The sequence below is a fragment of the Vombatus ursinus genome, unplaced genomic scaffold, assembly GCF_900497805.2.
Source record: "Vombatus ursinus unplaced genomic scaffold, bare-nosed wombat genome assembly UNPS02013136.1, whole genome shotgun sequence".
NCBI classification, from domain to species: Eukaryota; Metazoa; Chordata; class Mammalia; order Diprotodontia; family Vombatidae; genus Vombatus; species Vombatus ursinus.
In genome coordinates this window covers 1-19859 of record NW_020952914.1, presented here as the reverse complement: position 1 = coordinate 19859, position 19859 = coordinate 1, and the positions used below count along the sequence as shown (strand labels likewise).

General features: G+C 46.3%; 1 protein-coding gene across 1 annotated transcript in view; it reads right to left on the bottom strand.

Moving 5' to 3' along the window:
• Positions 1-19590, bottom strand: part of LOC114040432 (canalicular multispecific organic anion transporter 2-like) — a 35327-nt gene extending 15737 nt beyond the window's left edge. The window contains exons 1-16 of the mRNA XM_027858546.1: positions 19507-19590; positions 18531-18708; positions 18186-18347; positions 13296-13442; positions 12857-12944; positions 11634-11700; positions 11192-11318; positions 10785-10961; positions 6453-6620; positions 5491-5680; positions 2913-3018; positions 2403-2550; positions 1873-2080; positions 986-1296; positions 389-588; positions 43-169 (exon numbers count right to left, since the gene is read on the bottom strand). Coding sequence (XP_027714347.1) covers positions 43-169; positions 389-588; positions 986-1296; positions 1873-2080; positions 2403-2550; positions 2913-3018; positions 5491-5680; positions 6453-6620; positions 10785-10961; positions 11192-11318; positions 11634-11700; positions 12857-12944; positions 13296-13442; positions 18186-18347; positions 18531-18641 — 2337 coding nt within the window. The 5' untranslated portion in view covers positions 18642-18708; positions 19507-19590. The remainder of the gene's footprint in view (positions 1-42; positions 170-388; positions 589-985; positions 1297-1872; positions 2081-2402; positions 2551-2912; positions 3019-5490; positions 5681-6452; positions 6621-10784; positions 10962-11191; positions 11319-11633; positions 11701-12856; positions 12945-13295; positions 13443-18185; positions 18348-18530; positions 18709-19506) is intronic.
• Positions 19591-19859: the final 269 nt, after the last annotated feature.

Genomic DNA, 19859 nt, shown 5'->3' with positions numbered 1-19859 from the left:
CCCCGTCCCCAACAGCTCCACAGAACTGGAGAGGGCTCCTACCTGCAGTGCATAGGACACGGAGAGGCCAACTAATCCTGGATTCAGGCTCTGTCTGCCAATCACAGCAAAAAGTGCAGCAAAAAACACAACGCAATTACCCACAAACTCCACACGGATTCCCAGCCACCTAGGGAGGGATTCATAAATAGGGAGGTCAAAGATCAAGATGGTGACAGACTATCAGAGATGGTCCAGGGATTATGGTGGGACACCAGGGATTCCGAAGTGATAGGGTTTAGTCGTGAGGAGCTCAGAGGGGATGGGGTATCAGAGGTAGGGGACAGGGTGTCAGAGGTAATAGGCCAGATCAAGGGCAGGAGAAAGGTGGGCTGAGAGCACTTCTGACCGGTTAGAAATGATGTTGGGATAGCAGCTCTTCTGATTGGCATCCACCTTAGCATCACTGATGGCCATGAAGTCCTGACTACGTCTGTAAGCGCGGATGACACTGGCACCTGTCACAGTCTCCGAAAAGTGAGAATAGATGGGTGAACGGCTGACTGATTCCAGGCGCTTCAGTTGCCTCGAAGTGGCCGCATAGAACCGCTGCAGGGTGGAGAAAGACATTAGAAGCAAGGGCAAAAGAGTATCCATCAAACCCCTCTGAATCATCATCCTCTATCCCTCCCAATGCCCCACTCAGCCTTCTGGCTGTACCCCATCCCCCTGGGAACCCCAGATTCACAGTCACTCTGGTGGTCATTTTTGAAAAGCTGAATGTCAATGTTGATAGCAACAGAAGGTTACTCCTTCCCCAACCTCTGGACACACATACCAGTCCAGAAGCCTTATTAGACCTCTGATAAAACCTCAGTATAGAACTCCTATGTACCTTCCTCCCTCCAGCTAGTCTTTCTTCTTTCCCAGTCTCCTGTGCCCTTGTTCCTCTAAGGCGATTGTCACCCCAGTACCTCTTCTCCTTCCCCCCATCAGCCCTAGGTACCTGTACAAATATGTACAGCCCAGCGAGGGGCAAGATAACCACGACAAAAAGCGGAGTGCTAGACATGATGACCACGAGTGTGGATGCTGAATTGAAAAAGGTCCCAAGCAGCATGAGGATGGTGGGGGGGATGACCTCATCAATAACATAAATGTCCTTGGAGAACCTATTGAGGATTCGCCCTGAGGGGGTTGTGTCATAGAAGAACTGGGGTGAATGCATCTTGTTGGCTAGTAGGTTGTTATGGAGTGTCCGGGCGGCTTGGATGCCTCCTATGGCCAGTGTGAAAGATGACATCATCACAAAGATACCTGGCAAGGAGGAAGAGAAGGTGGCATCTTTCAGAACTGGGGTACCAAGAAGAAGGATTCAATGACCTGTCCCCTCTCTCCCAAGCAGAAATGTATCATTTCCTATCTTTGTTTCTCTAGCACCCAGGACAGTGTTATGTAAGCTGCTAAGACTCAGGGGTTAATCTTTTTTCTGTGGACCCTGTTAGCAGTCCGGTAAAACCTATGCCTTGCTTCTCAGGACAATGATTTTTTTCTTTTTTTTTTTTAATTTTTATTAATTTATTTTGATTTATCAATAATCACTTCCACATGAGGACAGTGATTTTTAAGTGCACAAAATCAAATATATTGGATTACAAAGGAAGTCAATTATATAGAAATAAGTTATCAAAATACTTAAAAAAAATCTATGGACCCCAGGTTAAGAAGCCATGTACCAAGTAAACGTTTGTTGAATTAAAATTAGCTTTGAGACAGAAGGAGGGACAGGATGGCTTCTCTGTCCCTCCCTTTGACCCCTCCACCCTAAGGGCAATGGCCCCAGTGAGTGATTGCCTCCCCTCCTGAGAGGGTACAGAAGACCCCTCTCTTTACCTTGCAATATTCCCAGGGCTGCATACACGCCCAGGCGTAGGCTTGTGTTGCTCTGTGTGCCATTAATTACAGGTTCATTAGTCCAGTCACTGAGCCATATATTGGCCCCAATGGCGGCAGCACTTTGGCACGTGTATAGAAAGCAGACAGTCACAGAGATGCAGAGCCCCACGGCTTTGGCATAGGCCCAGAACACACTCAGCTTCACCTGTAGAGCGAGGAAGGCTGATATCTAGCAACATCCAGAGCCATCTGACCCAGAGGGATGGGAAGTGGGCCACGGATTTAAGGACCTCCCAGGAGTTTAAATTGTCCCTTCCCCCCCCCCCCCCCCCATGACACTGAGACCAGGGTCTCTTTCTCACCATTCTCCAACATCCCAGGACAACCTCACCCAAGGCTCTGTATTGTTAATCCAACTCTTCTCACCCCCAGCTTCTCCCCACCTCCAAAAGTCTACCACAGTGGTCCTCCCCCTGACCTAAGCACCCTTTTTCCATCTTTGCCTCCCTCCCCCAGTCCCCTCTCACAGTGCCCATCTCTGCTGTCTCTGCCTGGATCAGCTCTCCACGGGTCACTGCAGACTCCAGGGTCTTTTTCTTCTCCACAGGCCCCACACGTCTCCTAGTGGAAGGTCGACCAGGGCCCTCTCCTTCTGAGGAGAGCGTGCTCAGCTGCCTGGGGACAACAATCTCTAAGTTGGGGTAGGAAAGGGGCAGGGGAACAGCCCTTGTCAGTCCCCAGAGGAGATCTTTTGTCTTTCCCCATCTCACCCTAACCTAGTAAACTGGGACTCTCTGAGGAGCTCAGAGGGATAGAGAACCAGAGATGAGACCACTCTGCAGCATGAATCCTAGAGGAGCAGATGTCAGAGAACTTTCCAACATCCACATTCTCCCTCCACCCCCAGAGGGGCACAGGGAGTTCCTCTTTATGCAGAGGCTTGGCCACTTGGTTTTGCTGTGCCCAGAAAGAGGTGCATAGGAGGTCAGAGTCTGCTGGCATTGGGGAAATCAGGAAAGGAGCTCCTGTTCACTCACCTCATGAACTGTTTTCGGACCTCATTGGTAACTGGCTCGTTATCTGTCAGGTCTGTGTGATTACTGAGTGTGTCCTCCATCAGCAATATCTCCTCATTGGGCAAGACTGCAGCGGGGAGGGAGGGACAAAGAGAGAGGAGAATGCTCAAATACCATGACTAACCTGACCTCAAAGCACTACCTCTCCCAGCAAGGAGGAGAACAAAAGCTGGTGAGAGGAGGCTGGGGGAGGTGGGAAGGACTAGGCCAATAAAAAGAAAACTAGAATCAGTGGGCTAAAACTATAGCAAGAGAAATTTAGGTTAGACAACAGGATGTTAGGATCATAGTTTTAGAGCTGGAAGGGACCTGAGAGGTTAGCTAGCTCAGTGCCATCATTCTCCTGATAAGGAAACTGAAGCCCAGAGAGGTTATGTGACTTGTCCCGAGCTGCTGACGCCTTCCCCTCCAAGTCTACCTTCCATCTCCTCTGTGTTTATCCTGTATTTACTGATCTATGTATATGTTGATTCCCCCACTAGAACTTAAGCTCCTTGAGGGCAGGGGATGTTTTTGCCTTTTTTGGGGGGGGGATCCCCAACACTTAGCATTGAGTCTTGTGCATGGTGAACATTTAACACATGCTCGATTACTTAAGGTCACACAGATAGGATGTGAACCCTTCTGACTCCAAGCCATTACTCTTATCCATCATGCCAGGCTATCTTTAGGATAAGGGTGAGATAAAGAAGGCTGATACCCTGAACAGACAGGTATGTTTCTTCATAAATAGAAAGGTTTCCTCTGAATGAGTGACTTTGACAGTGGGGGTGGAGGAGGGTAGGTAAGCTAAATGAGCTTTCTGGCAGGCAAGGAAGATACCTTTTTTCTATTTGAAAGCTAAAAAAAAAAAAAAAGCCCCTTTCTAGAGCTATCACCTCTCAGATAAGGAAGTTTAGCCTGATAACCCTTATAATTGGGGATGGGGTGGGGTGTACTAAAAGCAAGATAGAGAGATAAAGAGAGAAAGCTGGGAAGAAAGAAGTCCTGAGTTTTCTCCCTAAAACTAAATTAACACCTTCATCTTTCTCCTCTTCATCACTATCAATTTTCTTTAAGAAAAAAATGACTTATTACCTCTACTGCCCCCACCTTCTTCACTCTATCCTTCTTCATCTCCTTGCAATTTGGCTTGTGATTCCCCCTCCCCACTGGTCCTAATATTCTCCCTCCCTCCCAAATTAGGTTGTATTTAATTACTTTGTATTTATTATCTTTATATTTGTTCTTTATAGATTTAAATATGAACTTTTTATTTCCTCCATTAAAATTCAAACTCCTTGAATGTAGGGATTATTTTGCTCATGATAGTTACATCCTCAGTACAATATCTGGCATAAAGTAGGTGCTTAGTAATGTTGATAGATTAACTCTGTCCCCACCAACTTACTCTGAAACTGCTGTCACAGAAGTCCTCTGAGACCTACTACTCAATAAGTAGAAACATAGAAGGATGAGATTTAGAGCTAGGACTTTAGAGGAGATAAGATTCCCAAGGAGGGGGGCATAAAGAAGAGAACAGGGTCAATGACAGAGCTTTGGGGGATGCACATGTTTAGTGGGATAGGAGAAAAAGTAGTCAGAGAAGCTGGTCTGGAGAGGTTGGTCCACGAGTACTGTGTCAGCCTTTGAACACACACACTGAACCCTTTCCAAAGGGACTCCAGAAGAACTGGTCCAAACTCCATTACTTAGCACAGTGCCTGGCACATAGTAAATGCTTAATAAATGCTTGTTAACTGACTGATTGACTGGTGATGAACTTGAGGCTTAGAAAGGTTAAGTGATTTGAATAAGATCACACAGCCAATGGATGAAAGAAGTACATTTCCCTTAGTCCTCATCCTCCTTCAGTCCTCAGAAGAATGTAACACTGTCGACCACCTTCTCCCTCCTGGCTACCCCTCCTTCTTTGGTCTCTGTGACACTATACTCATTAGACATTGAGTGTATGCATATTGAAAGGAAGAGGGGGGGGGGTGTTCAGAAGGAGCAAAAGGAGGTTCAGTATGTGTTAAGGGGTTGATATTATACTCTGCAATTGTCCACCAAATTCTCTTCATCTTTTCAGATTCTTTCTCTTCTTCTAAATGTAGACATACCCCAAGTTATCAACTCTTTTCTCTTTTTTTCTCTACACCCCTCTCTCTTGAGGACCTCGTCTACTCCCGTGGCTTCAACTCTTACCTCTATGTGGATGACTCCAAAACCTGTATCTCTAAAAGAAGCCTCTATTTGAATATTCAGACCCAAATTCCCAATTAGCCCCTAGAGTTTTGACCTAGATGGTCCCATGGGCAGCTCAAACTCAGCATGTCCAAAATTACACATACTTAATAAATATTTGTTGAGTTAAGTTGTTGAGATACATGAAAGGATGGAGAGAGACATGGAGAGAAAAACAGGGAGGGTTGAAGAGGGAATCATGGAGAGATGGAGGGAAAAGAGGCAGCAGTGAGGAGCAAATGGGATAAGAGTCCATATGAGACAAGGGAAAGGGGAATTCGGAGACAAATAGCATTGGTATATAGGCTAATACCAGTGGCACTATCCTCTTCTTGAAAGTTGTCATCATCAGGAACATAGTTACGAAGAAATTCAGCAAAAGCACCCTCTTGCTGGAGCAAGGCAGAGAAGGAGCCAGCTTCAGACACCCGCCCATCACCCAGCACAATGATGAGGTCTGCCTGGGACAGGAAGCTCACACCATGTGTCACCAGAATCCTTGTCTGGAAGGAAGATGAGACATTATAGGTTTACTGCCACATTCACATTTTATTATCATTATCATTATTATTAGTAGTAACAGTATTAGTAGTAGTACTAGTAGTAGTACTAGTACTAGTAGTAGTAATAAACATACAACTGGATGGATGTTGCAGATAATTTCAATTCTAGAAAAAGTTTCCTAATAATTAGGGTTGCCTGTAAATAGAATAGGGCATCTGAGTGGCACAGTAGATAGAATGTTGGGCCTGGAGTCAGCAAGACTAATTTTCCTGAGTTCAAATCCAGTCTCAGCACTTACTAGCTGTGTGACCCTGGGCAAGTCACTTAACCCTCTTTGCCTTAGTTTCTTCATCTGTGAAATGAGCTGAAGAAGGAAATGGCAAACCACTCCAGTATCTTTGCCAAGAAAACCCCAAAATGGGGTCATGAAGAGTCAAACATGACTGAAAACAACTGAACAACAACAACCTAAGTGGAATGATCTACATTGAGAGGTAATGGGTTCTCCATCACTAGAGGTCTTCAAGTGGTGGTCAGGTTGGAGTAGAGGCCCCTGAGGTCCCTTCTAACTTTAACAGGCTATGATCTGTGATCACACACACAGAGTACCTTGACGAGTCTCTACAGATGCAACATCAGGGCAAATGCACGAGATGAGGTATGGAAACAGACATTTCACCTGTATGCATTTGAGTTGTCAGGGGCCTTTATATACAGAGTCTTTAAATGGACTCTCTTCAACTCTTGCCATTTCATCCCCTCAACTCTTACCTTGCCTCCTAGCACCCCACCTGGCCCAATGACATGATCAAAGATGTGCTTGGCCACATGGGAGTCCACAGCAGAGAGCGGGTCATCCAGGAGGAAGATATCAGCATCACTGTAGACAGCTCGGGCCAGGCTGACCCGCTGCCGCTGACCCCCAGACAAGTTAATACCCTAGAACAAAGATAATAATAACAACAATAACAGTAGTGAGCGCTTCCATAGCACTTTAAGGCAAGAGTGGGGAACCTTCGGCCTCAAGGCCACATGTGGCCTGGACTTTTGACTGAGTCCAAGTTTTACAGAACAAATCCTTTTATTAAGGGGATTTGTTCTGTGAAGTCTGGATTCAGTCAAAGGGCCAAACTTGAGGACTTAGAGGGCCACAAGTGGCCTTGAGGCCTCAGGTTCCCCACCCCTGCTTTAAGATTTTCAAAGTGCTTTACAAATATCTTGGTTGACCCTCACAAGAATGCTGGGGGGATAGGAGTGGGAGGGGTGAGGAAGGAATAAGCATTTATATGGTACCTACTACATACCAGGCACTATGCTGAGTGCTTTTTACAATTATTATTTCATTTGATCCTCACAAATACCCGGGCCTGCAGGTAATATTATTATTATTATTATCTCTACATTACAGCTAAAGAAGTTTAGGCAAACAAAAGTTAAGTGACTTGCTCAGGGTCATACAGCTAGCAAGTATCTGAGGGCTGGATTTGAACTCAGGTCTTCCTGATTCCAAGCCCAGAGCTCTACACTATGCCACCAGCTGCCCCAAGATGAATAAAGGGTAGGGAGTTACTATCTGAATTTAAGAGGTATACTGTATGTATACATGTATGTGGGGATAGGGTGAAAGGTTAAAGAGATTACTATCTCTTTTCTGTTGGGGGAGGAAAATGGGAACATGAAGAATTAAAATGACCTACTCACAGTCACAGAGAGAGGCAACAGGTTTAGAGAAAATGCCTCTCTGCCCTTATGATCCCATAAATTCTGTGCTGTATTTAAAGGACCTGAGCATCCAACATGGTGGGTAGAGAATTGGACTTGATATCAGGAACAAAGACGTGGGTTCAAATCCCATCTCAGATACTTACCAGCTGTGTGATCCTGGTGGGCAAGCCATTTACCCTCTCTAGGTCTCAGTTTCTTCATTAGTTAAATAAGCGGGTTGGACTCAATGACCTCAAAGATCCCTTCCAGCTCTAAGTGTATGAACTCCGTCCTTTTTCCTCATATACCCAGAGGTGGGGCAGGTAACAACTTAGATGCTCTTTGTCTAGTCCCACTGTTCTCACCCTTCAAGGTCCCCCCGTGCCAGGATCAGAGCACAGTCCTTTTAATGTCCTGAGAGCCAGAAGCCTCTAAGGAGGAACTTGTTAACATCCAAGCCCTGCAATCCATTATCCCTTTGACACCCCGGCCAAGGGTTGTGGGGAAGCTCCCTGGGAATAGAGGGGCTGGGTCCAGGTCACAGAGCAGGAAGCTATTCCGCTGGTCCCTCCTGCATCCTTCCCGTTTTCAGGGAAAGAAGTCCAACCTCCAACCACCCTATTTCATCCATCTCTCAGCCCCAGGGGAGATAGGCCCTGACTATGGGAATCCTTTTGTTGTGTTAGAAAGCCTCGTCCCCTTTAGGGGAACAGGTACAAGGTGAGGGGTAGGCAGCAGAAGAGAAAACCACCTGCTCCAGAAATCTTTGGCTGTGGCCTCAGAGACAGGCATGTGGACTAAAGGTTAATGTGTCTAGGGGACTGAAGGTGTGTCCTGGAAACCTAGAAGGTCACACCTTCAGGAGGCTGAGTGTGTTTTGAAGGGGTAAGGGGAGTGTCATTGTATTTAATGATGTCATGTCATTGATGTCATTGATATCCCTTGTCAAAGTGCTGTAAGAGGAATGCTAGGTAGAAAGGATTAAGGTCCTGAGAGTCAGGTCATTGGCCCAAGGTCACCTGGTCAGGTCTTTCTGGTTCCCAATAGGCAGTTCCCTTTTAGCATTATTGTACCCATGAGCTCAAGTGACATCTCCTGCATGAGGCCCTTCCTGATCCTCTAGAGGTGGACAGTAACACAGTAGATAAAGCACTGGGCTTACAATCAGGAAGACCAGAGTTCAAATCCAGCCTCAGACACTTAACTAGCTATGTGATCCTGGGCTAGTCACTTAACCCTGCTGTCTGTCTCAGTTTCCTCTTCTGTAAAATGGGGATAATAATATCACCTACCTCCCAATGTTGTTGTGAAGCTCGGATGGGATAATATTTGTAAAAAGCACTTAGCCCAGTGCCTGGCACATAATAGCTTCTTAATAAAGGCTTGTTTCTTTCCTTCCTTTCTTCCCTCCTTTCCTTCTCCTTCCTTCTTTCCTTCTCTACCATCCTTCTTCCATCCCTTCCTTCTTTCTCCTTCCTTCTTTCCTTTTTTTCCTTCCTTCCCTCCTCCCTTCACCTGTAGCTGAAAATCACTCCCTATAAATAACCTTGTAATTTAGCTTATACAAGATGTCCCAGAAGTCTTAGTGCAGTTTAAGCTGTTAAAACTAAAACTGCACTAAGACTTTGGGGACACACCAAATCCACTTATATGTGTATGTGCTCTCTCCTCTTACAGAATATTACATTCTATTACAGCAGAAACTATTTCCTTTTTGTCTTTGAAGACCCAGACCCAGAGCCTGGTATATAGCAGATACTTAATAAATGCTGGTTGATTATGTATTATTATTGTTGTTATGATGACAATTATACAGTTATAATAGTATTATGATACTAAATTGCTACCATTTAATAGGATATTATGATGTTATTATAATATTATTATATTAAATTTGCATTATTTAATATAATAATAATGTTGTTATGATAATAACTGTGCATGCCCTGCCACTGCCACTGATACTGACTGTGTGACTTTGGACAGGTCCTTACCCTCTCATCACTCCAGGCAATTCTCCAAGACTAGAAGTTTCAGAAGACGTACCAAACTGTGCTAGTGGAGAGAGTTTTCTCTTCTGGGAGTTCTCAATGTCGTAAAATCACAGGTCCAGTCCCTATCTCTAACCTACTAATAACTAACATTTATAAAGCACTTTAGGTTGTCCAGAGTAAGTATTTTACTCACATTGGCTCACTTAATCCTCACAACAATCCTGTAAGTAGATGGATAATCTGTTTTATCTCCATTTTATGATGAGGAGATTGAATCACAGAGAGGCCAAGTGATCTGTCCAGGTCTTTGGGAAAGTAAGCAGGGGTGTGCCGGAGCCAGGTCATAACTGATAGGATTGTTAGATTTTCACCCTGAGCATTTACACCTTGGATACCAGCAAATGCTATAAATCAAGGTTTGATCTACTGTTTTGTTGATTGTCTAAACTTAAGAAAGTGATGGAGAAATGTTAATGATGCAAATTACACTGAAAAGTATGTCCTGCACACATTCCCCCCTACTCCCAGCTGGTCGTTAAACATTTAGCAGCACACCCCTGCAATTAGATGTTCTAAGGGACATTAATCCAGGTTTTTCCTGATTCCACATACACAGTTCTTTCCACTTGATCACATGACTTCTCACTGTATATTTTTTGATGATTGTATAGGTTATAAAAGCCAGGGTGAGAATGGAAAGGGTGATGGACTTGGAGCCAGGGGTTCTGGATTTGAATCATGCCATTGATGCTTGGAGTACAGCTAAGTGACTGACCCAGGGCAAGTGACTTCATATCTCTGATCCTCAGTTTCCTCTTCTGTAAAATGAGGAGAAGGGGACGTGCACTGACTACCTCACAGGACTTTGGTGAGGACAGCACTTGACAAGCTCCAAGGTACTCCAAAATAGTGAGTTCACCATTAATCATTAATATTATCATTGAGGGCTCAGTACACGTGTTGGGGGAGGTTTAGGTCAAGATTCCTATCTCTGTAAGAGGTTGGAGTTGAGGTGAATAGTCTGTTAGGGAATTTTTCGTGAGAGTTATCACAGGGATCAGGGAGAGATGTGCATAATAATAGTGGCAAATATTTATATATGGTTTTATACATCTTATTTCATTTGATCCTCACAACAACTCTATGAGGCAGGAGCCATTATTATCCCCATTTTATAGATTTAGAAACTGAGACTCAGTGAAAGTGATTTGCCCAGGGCTGCACAGCTAGTAAGGGACTGAGGCAAGATTCTAACAGTGGGCTTTCTTGATTATCTTCCCACTACACCATATTGCTGGAAGTAGAAGGAGGCGGCTGAGAGCATGTGTCAAGGAGGTAACAGAGTATATCTGGATGGGTGGGGTCATCCCCTGCCTCTGAGGAAGGGTCAAGAAACATGTCCCACCTTCTCCCCAATCTCAGTCTGATCTCCTCCAGGCAGTACATCCAGGTCAGTGAGCAGAGCACAGGCCTCAAGGATGCCTTGGTATCGCTTCTGGTCCATCGGCTGGCCAAAGAGGACGTTGTCCTGGAGCGTGGCATTCTGAATCCACGCCTGCTGGGGCACGTAGGCCACGGAGCCCTGGCCACAGCACTCAGGGTCACCACAGGAACATGGGGCTCAGGAGTGAGGGACTTGAGACAAGACCCAGCTATGGCCTACTCACCATCCTCCCCACTCTGAAGGGGTGAACTCCCCTCCAAGACTCTTCTCCCATCAAACCATACCTACCTTCACCCTGACCCATCCCTCCCTTATCTCAGCCTCCAATCACCCCAGGTCCTTTACAGCCTCTTTGACACCTTACTGACCTTTACAGCCACTTTGCCCTCCAACTTCTCCATCTCCCCCAGCAAGGCAGATATAAGGGAGGTCTTCCCACAGCCCACAGGCCCCACTATGGCCACCAGTGACCCTTTTGGCACTTGGAGATTCAGGCTAGTTGGGAGGAGGGAGAACCAAGAGTCCAGAGTGAGCTGGGATGCGTGTGCAGAAAAGAACCCAATTCTCATTTCCAGCCTCCTCATCCTGGAAATTCAACACTTCCCCCTACTCCAGACACCCCCTATGCATGTCAGAAATCAAATTGCAACCAGGTCAACCTATCCTTAAATTAAACACCAAAGTTTCTGGAGCCAGAACAATTGTGGATAAAAATATCTGTCCAAGTTGATCTACCCTTTTGCCCCTCTTTGTCATCAGGAGGGTGCGGAAGGAGGTGTTGAGATGGCTGAGGGGGAGAGCAGCTTTTACCTGTGCAGACATGCGGGAAGGTCCTGGGCCCAAGTAAAACTGCCATTTTCTATGGTGATGGCATGGCCTGTAGTAATAGGGGTGTTTGCCATTATGAGAGAGAGTATGGGCTGGGGTAGGGGGAAGGGTATGGGACTGTAGGGAGAGGGTGATGGGGAAAGGCAGGGAGCCCTGCAGGGATGATTAAGGGGGGGAAAGAATAAGGACTCAGAAAACACAGAGAACCTGGAGGGATAGCATAAGGAGAAATGAGAAGGAAGGCAGGGAAGTGGGAGAAGATTAAGTGTGGACAAGATTTAGAGTGAGCATAGAATTCTAGGAGGGGATAAGAGGGGCTCAGAGAATGAGAAGGAGTGATGGGGGTAGGGGTGGACAGAAAGCCAGACTGATTGAAAGAAGAGAGCAATAGGGAGCCATGGAGTAAGGGGAGGAAGGGATCAGGGAGCCCTGGGGGGTGTAAAGAGAATGCGGTACCATGGAATACTCTAGGCATTTTGTATGTGTATGCAGAGGAGTGTGTGAGGAGTCCTGAGGGGATTAAGATGGGTAAGAAATTATAGGAGTAATAGAATGCTAGGAAGGATTAATGTAGACTCAGGTAATGGTAGGGCATGATGGGGGTGGAGGTCCATGGGAGTCTTAGAGGGAAAAGATTAAAGAAAGGATGAGAATAACAGGCAGGGATGTGGGTGGGCAGGGGTCCATGAATGTGGATTTAAGGGGAAAGGAGTGCTGGGATGCCATGGATTCCTCAGAGCACGTGAGGGGGTGGGGCTGAGGGGCATCAAGGGAATGACAGGAAGTAATGGAGAAGACAGGGAGTCCTGGGGGCATTGAGAGTGTGCCAGGAGTTATAGAATCCTAAAGAGAGGTTAAGGAGACTCAGAGACTAATTGGGAGTGATGTGCAAGCATGCTGAAAGCCAGCAAATGTGATGGGGGCGGGGAGCAGGGGGTGTAGGGAAGAAGCGGGGATTTGGAGGATGGTAGGGTAAAGAAAGCAGGGAACGAAGGAAGATGAAGACAGGGAGAGGGGACTGGGTGGGTAGGAAGCCTTGGGAGCACCAAAGCAGAAGGGAAAAAGAGGAAGAGGAGGAGCCAATGGAGAAAAACAAGGAAACTGCGGATTAAGGGATTTTCTGGAGAAAGGGGAAGCCTGGGGAGGAAAATGTGCCAAATGGAGAAGGAGAGGAATGAGGTGAGCTTGGAAAAGAGGCTACGGACCTGGAGAAATGGTCTTTGTTTCTACACACTGGGGGTCGAGCTCTTCATGGTTCAAGAAATGCTGGATACGTTTCAGAGAAACGCTAGTCTGAGGAGGTGGAGGGAACATTAAGGCCTCTGTGCAAGCCACTGTTCCCTGTGCCCCCTGCTCCAGCCAGAAAGGAAGCACAGAGTTCAGAGCTCTGTGCTGTGCCCTCATTACCTCTCCTGGCTTGGGTCTGTGGTTCCAGCTAAAATACCTTTCTCCCTGTCCTCCAGGCCAGCCTGAGCACTCGGGCAGCACTATAGGGAACCCACTTCAGTATTCCAGTCACCAGAGGGTTGGCTACTTATGAGCAACCTTGGACCCCCACGAGACTATTGCCTGACCCCCGAATGACATCTCCCTCCCCTGACTCTGAGTGACTGACCTCCCTAGAGCCCCAGAGTCGGTTGTTACCTGAGTCAAGATGCTGATGACCTGGGGCAAGGCGTTAAGAGGAAACTTTAGGATATTGAACAGCGACAAAGACACGAAGGCCTTCTGTGCATCCAGAATGTTCTTGTCATCCACTGACACGTAGACCGCAAAGGTGATCAGGGACACCTGAGAGATAGACTAACCTTCAGGTCCGAGGAGGAGGGCATGAAAATCCCTGAAGAACACTCACCAACTTTACAAGTTTAGGTGAGTGTGTGTAAGTGGAAGGGAGGGCGGGGGGGGGTCTGAGGATATGGTGCATCTGGCCCAAATGTCTCTCCTCCTCCCACCAGGGAAAGAAAAGCCCAAAGAAGGACAGGGAGGTAGGTGGAGAGCTAGGGGAAGCAGAACTTCTGACTAGAAAGCAGATTTAGACTCCATTTCCTGGAGGAGGTGGGTCTGACATCAAATTTGGAAGAAGGGGAAGTGAGAACAAGCCTTGAGGTGTCTGGGGCATCACGAACACGAGTGCAAATTTCCTAAGATGGTTTCACGTTTTGGAATTGGCATTCTTCAAAACAATAATTGTATAAAATGTGATCATTGGTTCTAGACTGTCAGAAATATACAATGTGAACTCTAATGTTGCAACCACTTGGGGGAATTCTTTATTCACCCTAATGGGCGCCTAGCTGTAGTTGGTGCTTGATAAATACCTGACGTCAGAGCCAAAACTAAGATTTTTGTTCCAAGAACTAACATCGAGGGGGCACACTGCCTCCTGACGGTGGGATGAGATTTCTCTGCAGAGCAGTTTCCATACTTCTAAGTTCTTTGTAGTCACTGTTGGGTGGGTGGTCAGGGAGAGAGGAAGGGTTAGGTTCCGGGGGAGGTTGAAGAGGCTTGGTCAAGGGCCAGAGGAGGTCCTAGTAGGAAACAGACCACCCTTCTTCCTGGCATGACTAGTCAGTCAATAAAGCATAGTGCTTACTACATGCCAGGTACAGGGATAAGGATATCAAGAAAGGCTAAAGGTAGTCTCTGCTCTCAAGGAACTCAGAAATCTAGTGGGGAGATAAGCAAACAAATACATATTAACAAGCTACATAGCGGATAAATAGGGAATAATTAACAGAGAAGGCACTGGAACTAAGGAAGATTTGGGAAAGGCATCCTGTAGAAGGTAGGATTTTGGTTGGGATTTGGAGGAAGCCAGGGAATCCAGGGTAAGGAAGGAGAGCATTCCAGGCATGGGGGACAAAGAAAATTCCCAGAGCCAAGACATGGAACTGTAAGGAGACCAGTGCCATTGGATCAAAGAGTATGTAGGGTGTTGGGGGTATGTGCAGGTATGTACACCTGTAAGAAGACTGGAAAGGTAGGAGGGGGAGCTAGATTGTGAAGGGCTTTGCACACCAAACAGAGGGTTTTATATTTGATCCTGGAGGTGACAGGGAACCACTGGAGTTTATTGAGTTGGGGGGGGGGGGGGGGGGGGGCGTGACATGGTTGGATCTGCACATAATGGCATTGCCTCTCTCTTCCAAGCCCTACCCGTACATCTCCCATAGCTCTGTTAAATTGAGTTTGTCCCAAGTGTCAAGATTCCCAATTACAGCCATGATGAAAATCATAGGATCCTAATCAGAAGGGATCTTTGAGGACATCTAGTCAAACCCCTCATTTTACAAATGAGGAAATTGAGGCCAGTGAGATTAAGTGACTTGCTCATGGTCACACCCCGGTAGTAAGTAACAAAAGGAGAATTTTAAACTCTGATTCTCTGAATCCAAGGTCAGTGGTTTTTTAAGTGTACCTCAAATTGGATTGTTGTGCAAATCTTCCTGAACATATTAGGCTGGGGACACCTACTCAGAGCTAAATATCACTCAAGAGACAAAGCCAAGGGGGCAGCTAGGTGGTGCAGTGGATAGAGCACCCGCCCTGAAGTCAAGAGGACCTGAGTTCAAATCTGGCCTCAGACCAAACACTTGACACATACTAGCTGTGTGACCTTGGGCAAGTCACTTAACCCCAATTGCCTTACAAAAAAAAAAAAGAGACAAAGCCAGGGAGAAAGGATTAGATAGACAGACAGACAGCTAGACAGAGCCAGGAAGAATCAGACAAACAGAAAGGATCAGTTATGAGGCAGCTAAATGGTGCAGTGGATAGAGCCTTGGGCCTGGAGTCAGGAAGACTTGAGTTCAAATCCACCTATTAGCGGTGTGACCTTAGCCAAGTCACCTAAGCCCTGTTTGCCTCCATTTCCTCCCAAACTGTGTCTATCTACCAGAGGTTCAACAAGACGCTTGTTGAGAGACTTCTGACTGCTGAAAGAATCCCCATCATGGTCTCAAAGTTTGGGGCAGTCACTTCCATCCCTCCTTATTCCACCCTCCCCCCCTCATACCAGGAAGGGGGCACTGAACCAGGTGAAGGTGGACACTGCATTGAGGAAGGCCATCTTGCGTAGTACTTGAAGCTCTCCTTGGCGGATTTTCTCTATCATCTGGGAGAAGCTGAGTTCCCAAGCATACAGTTTTAGAACCTTGATTCCACTTAGGATCTCACTCATTAGCTTGATTCTGGAGTCCTTATACCCCATCTGTTCCACCTGGGTATGTTTTAGAGGGAAGTCCATATTCATTCATTCAGTTAATTCATTCAACAAACATTTACATCAACGCCTGGCATGTGCCAGTCACTGAGCTGGGCACTGGAGAGACAAAGCAAATTGTGAAAACAGTGCCTGCCCTCATGGAGCTCACGTTCTGCAAAATATACACAGATAAATAAATTGAAAACATACACACTGTATTCTTGGGGGGGGGGAGAGATGCTACTTCATTTTCCATGATTATGGCTAACAAGAAAGGAACTATATCAACCCACCCCACCCCATACCTGACTATCCCTTATTTGACTCTGAGACCTGAAAACTTTTTCTTCTGGAAGGGGAATTTTGATGAGGCAAGGGAAGGACTGAATTCAGCTGAGACTGAATAATACCTCACTCCAGTTCTATGAGCCTCTTCCCCAAGTCAGGAACCAGTCGCAGATAGACTCCCACCCACCCCCCAACACACACATTATTCTGGGATTGGGGTTTGGCACCCACCTGGAATGCCCGGGTCTTCATGGCAATGGCCCCATTAAGAGGGATCAATAAAATCATCAGAGCAACGCCAGCCAGGACGGAGGGACCCAGATTCTGAGGCAGAGAGGGAGGCCAGTGAGAGACAAAAGCAGCAGTTTAAGAGGCACAGGGGTAGTGCACTCTGAAGTCAGGAGGACCTGAATTCAAATCCAGCCTCAGACCAAACACTTGACACTTACTAGCTATGTCACCCTGGGCAAGTTACTTAACCACAATTGCCTTAAAAAAAAAAAGAGGCACAGGGGAATGTCAATGGATTCAAAACCAGAGGATTTCAGTTTAAGTCTTGCAGATCTGTCATTCATTACCTGTGTGACTCTGGCCCTCAATTTCCTCATCTATTAAATGAAAGCATTGCCCTAGCTCACTTCTCAGATCTCTTTCAGCATTAAAGCTATGAACATGTGAATAATAATGATAGCTTGATATAGCACCTACTATGTACCAGGCACTGTGCCAAGTGCTTTATAATTATTATTTCATTTGATTCTTATAACAACCCTGGAAGATAGGTGCATTCATCATCCTTGTTTTGTTTTATTGTCGTTTGAGTCATTTTAGTTGTGTCTGACTCTTCATAACCTCCTTTGGGGTTCTCTTGGCAAAGATACTGGAGTGGTTTGCCATTTCCTTCTCCAACTCATTTTACAGATGAGTAAACTGAGGCAAACAGGGTTAAGGTTAAGAGACTTAAGGTTAAGAAATGCTGGTGCAAGATCATAACTTAAGGTAAAGAGCTGTGTGTCCAGGGTCACATAGCTAGTAAGTGTCTGAGGTCACATTTGAACTCAGGTCTTTTTTTTTTTAAGTTGATTTTAATTTTTTTTGTGTGTGTGTGTGTGAGGCAATTGGGGTCAAGTGACTTGCCCAGAGTCACCAAGCTAGTGAGTGTTATGTGTCTGAGGTCGGATTTGAACTCAGGCCCTCCTAACTCCAGAGTCGATGCTCTATCCACTGCACCACCTAACTGCCCCAAACTCAGGTCTTCTTGACTCCAGGTCTGGAATTCTATCCACCGAGCCCCCTAGCTTCCCCCATATAAAACCTAGCTATTATTATTTAAGACAGATGGAAAGAGCCAAATAGAAACAGAAAGTCAGATAAGGTCAGACGGAGACAACGAGGCAGAGCTAGACAAAGAGGATGAGGAAGAGCCAGATGTACAGAAAGAGCCAGATAAAGACAGACAGACCAGAGAGGGCAAGATAAAGAAAGACAAACAAAAAAGATAATCAGAAAAGGCCAAGCAGTCAGGGAGGACCAGGCAGACCCAAATAGTGCCAGAGTGAGTCAGACAGGCAGCTCAACAGTGACAAAGCTAGACAAAGTGAAAGAAGGGAAGAGAGAGACACAGAGAGAGAGTCAGAGAAAGAGAGAAACAGAGACAGAAGAGACAGACCAGCAGAGAGAGAGGGAGACACACTTCTATACCAATTCCAGGGTCCCCTTGTTCAAGTCAGAGACCAGCTGCAGACAGATTCCCATCCCCCTTCATCCTGACCAACCCAATTCTATAATAGAGTTTCCTGGAAGGAAGGAAGAAGTCATGTAGTGGGATTGGGGTGGGGAGTGCAGAGCTCTAGAGGATCAGACTCAGACTCCCTCTCATCCTTGTCCTTGCCACCCCCCCCCCCGTGTCAGAGATAATGCTGGTTTCCTTCCTGTTACTGTGGTGAGTCACACCAGTGACAAGGTTGATGTGAGGGGAGGGAGATTATGGTGGCAGGTGAGTCTAAGGGCATTGGGGGGTTGCGACAGGTGGGAGTCACCTGCCACAAGAAGTAGATGGCCAGGATGATCTGCATGGGTGCTGACCACAGCATGTTGAGGAAATTGACCAAGTCTGTGAATCGTTGGGCATCTACGGACATCAGGTTGACAATCTCCCCGAGAGTGGAAGACCGCTTGGCTGAGTTGGTGATAACCAGGGCCTAGAAGCAGACAGAGCAGAGCAGAGGGATGGGTGGGATGTGTGCTTGGTGCTGGGGGTGGGAACTGACCTCTGAACACACTGTAACTCAAAGGCTCCCAGGTCTGCTTAGCATCTTCAGTCATGATGGAGGATGAGGAACCCTTTATCCTACCCAGTCCCTCCTCCCCCTCTTCCAGCTGACCTTCCGATAGATGACACCAGTGATCCCCGCACGAAGCCGTATGCCAGTCACAAAGACATACTGGAAATGCTGGTGCAAGATCAGAGTCTGTATAATGGAGCACCCAAACATCAGTCCAGCTACCAAGAAACCCCACCAGGCTGGGGCTGAACGGTTCGAAACGAACTGGATTAATATGCTGCAGGAAGATTGGGGAAAGAATAGCATAAGGGTAAGCGAGGGCTATTGGCTAACACTAGTGGTTCAGCTACGAGAAAACTTTCTCTTGAGTACAAACCTACAATTCAGTTCTCAACAAGTGTCTATTTGTGCCTACCACATTGGGGCAGCTATGTGGCTCAGTGGATAGAGGGCTGGGCCTGGAGTCAGGACTTAAGTTCAAATCTGGCCTTAGACATTTACTAGCTGTGTGACCCTGGGCAAGTCACTTCACCCTGTTTCTTCATCTATAAAATGAGCTGGAGAAAGAAATGGCAAACCACTCTAGTATCTTTATCAAGAAACTCTCCAGTGGGGTCATGAAGAATCAGACACAACTGAACAACACCATCAAAAACAACCCATTTTACAGAGCAGGAAAATTATGTCAGAAGTGACTTTCCCAAGGTCACACAACAAGTTAGGAGAGCCAGCATGCTGGCTCTTCCAAATTTAATGCTTTTCCCATTGTGTACCACTGTGTTGCCCTCTGACCTGGACTCAGCTCTGTGTATTAGTAGTTAAAGAAAATCCCAGTAGATGATGTAAGTCTTAATTTTCCTCATTTTCCAGATGGAGAAACTGAAACTGAGTGGTGAAAGGGACTGTCCACATTCTCATAACTGATATAATACATGTCAGAGATAGGATTTGATATAGGTCTCCTGACTGTTAGTCTTTCACCAAAATATGAAATCATTCCACTCAACCCCATTCATTCCTGCCCCATGGTAAATATGCTCAAAGAAACCCACCGCCTGAAAGAATAGAGTCAGACCTGAGCAGCTGGGGGTTGACAAAGGACAGCAAGTCTTGAATCAACTTGTAGAAAGAGCCGATGAGGAAGTAGGGTCCAAAAGTGGTCAGCAAGGCCCGAAGAAAGGATGGCTCCCGTTTCCGGGGCTGGTTAGATAGCAGAACTTCACCTTCTCCTGCCTCTTCATTGGAGACCTTCCCCTTTGCGTTGGTGGTCTTTGTAAATGCCACATCTGTGGGCCTGGGGAAGAAGGGAGCAAAGGGTGCAAAGATGGTCAGAAAGATCACATGGAAGGGTTAAATAGGGTATGTAGTTGGATTTTTTTTGGGGGGGGGGTGGGTCTTTATTGAGGAAAGCACTTGTTCTTCTCTCAA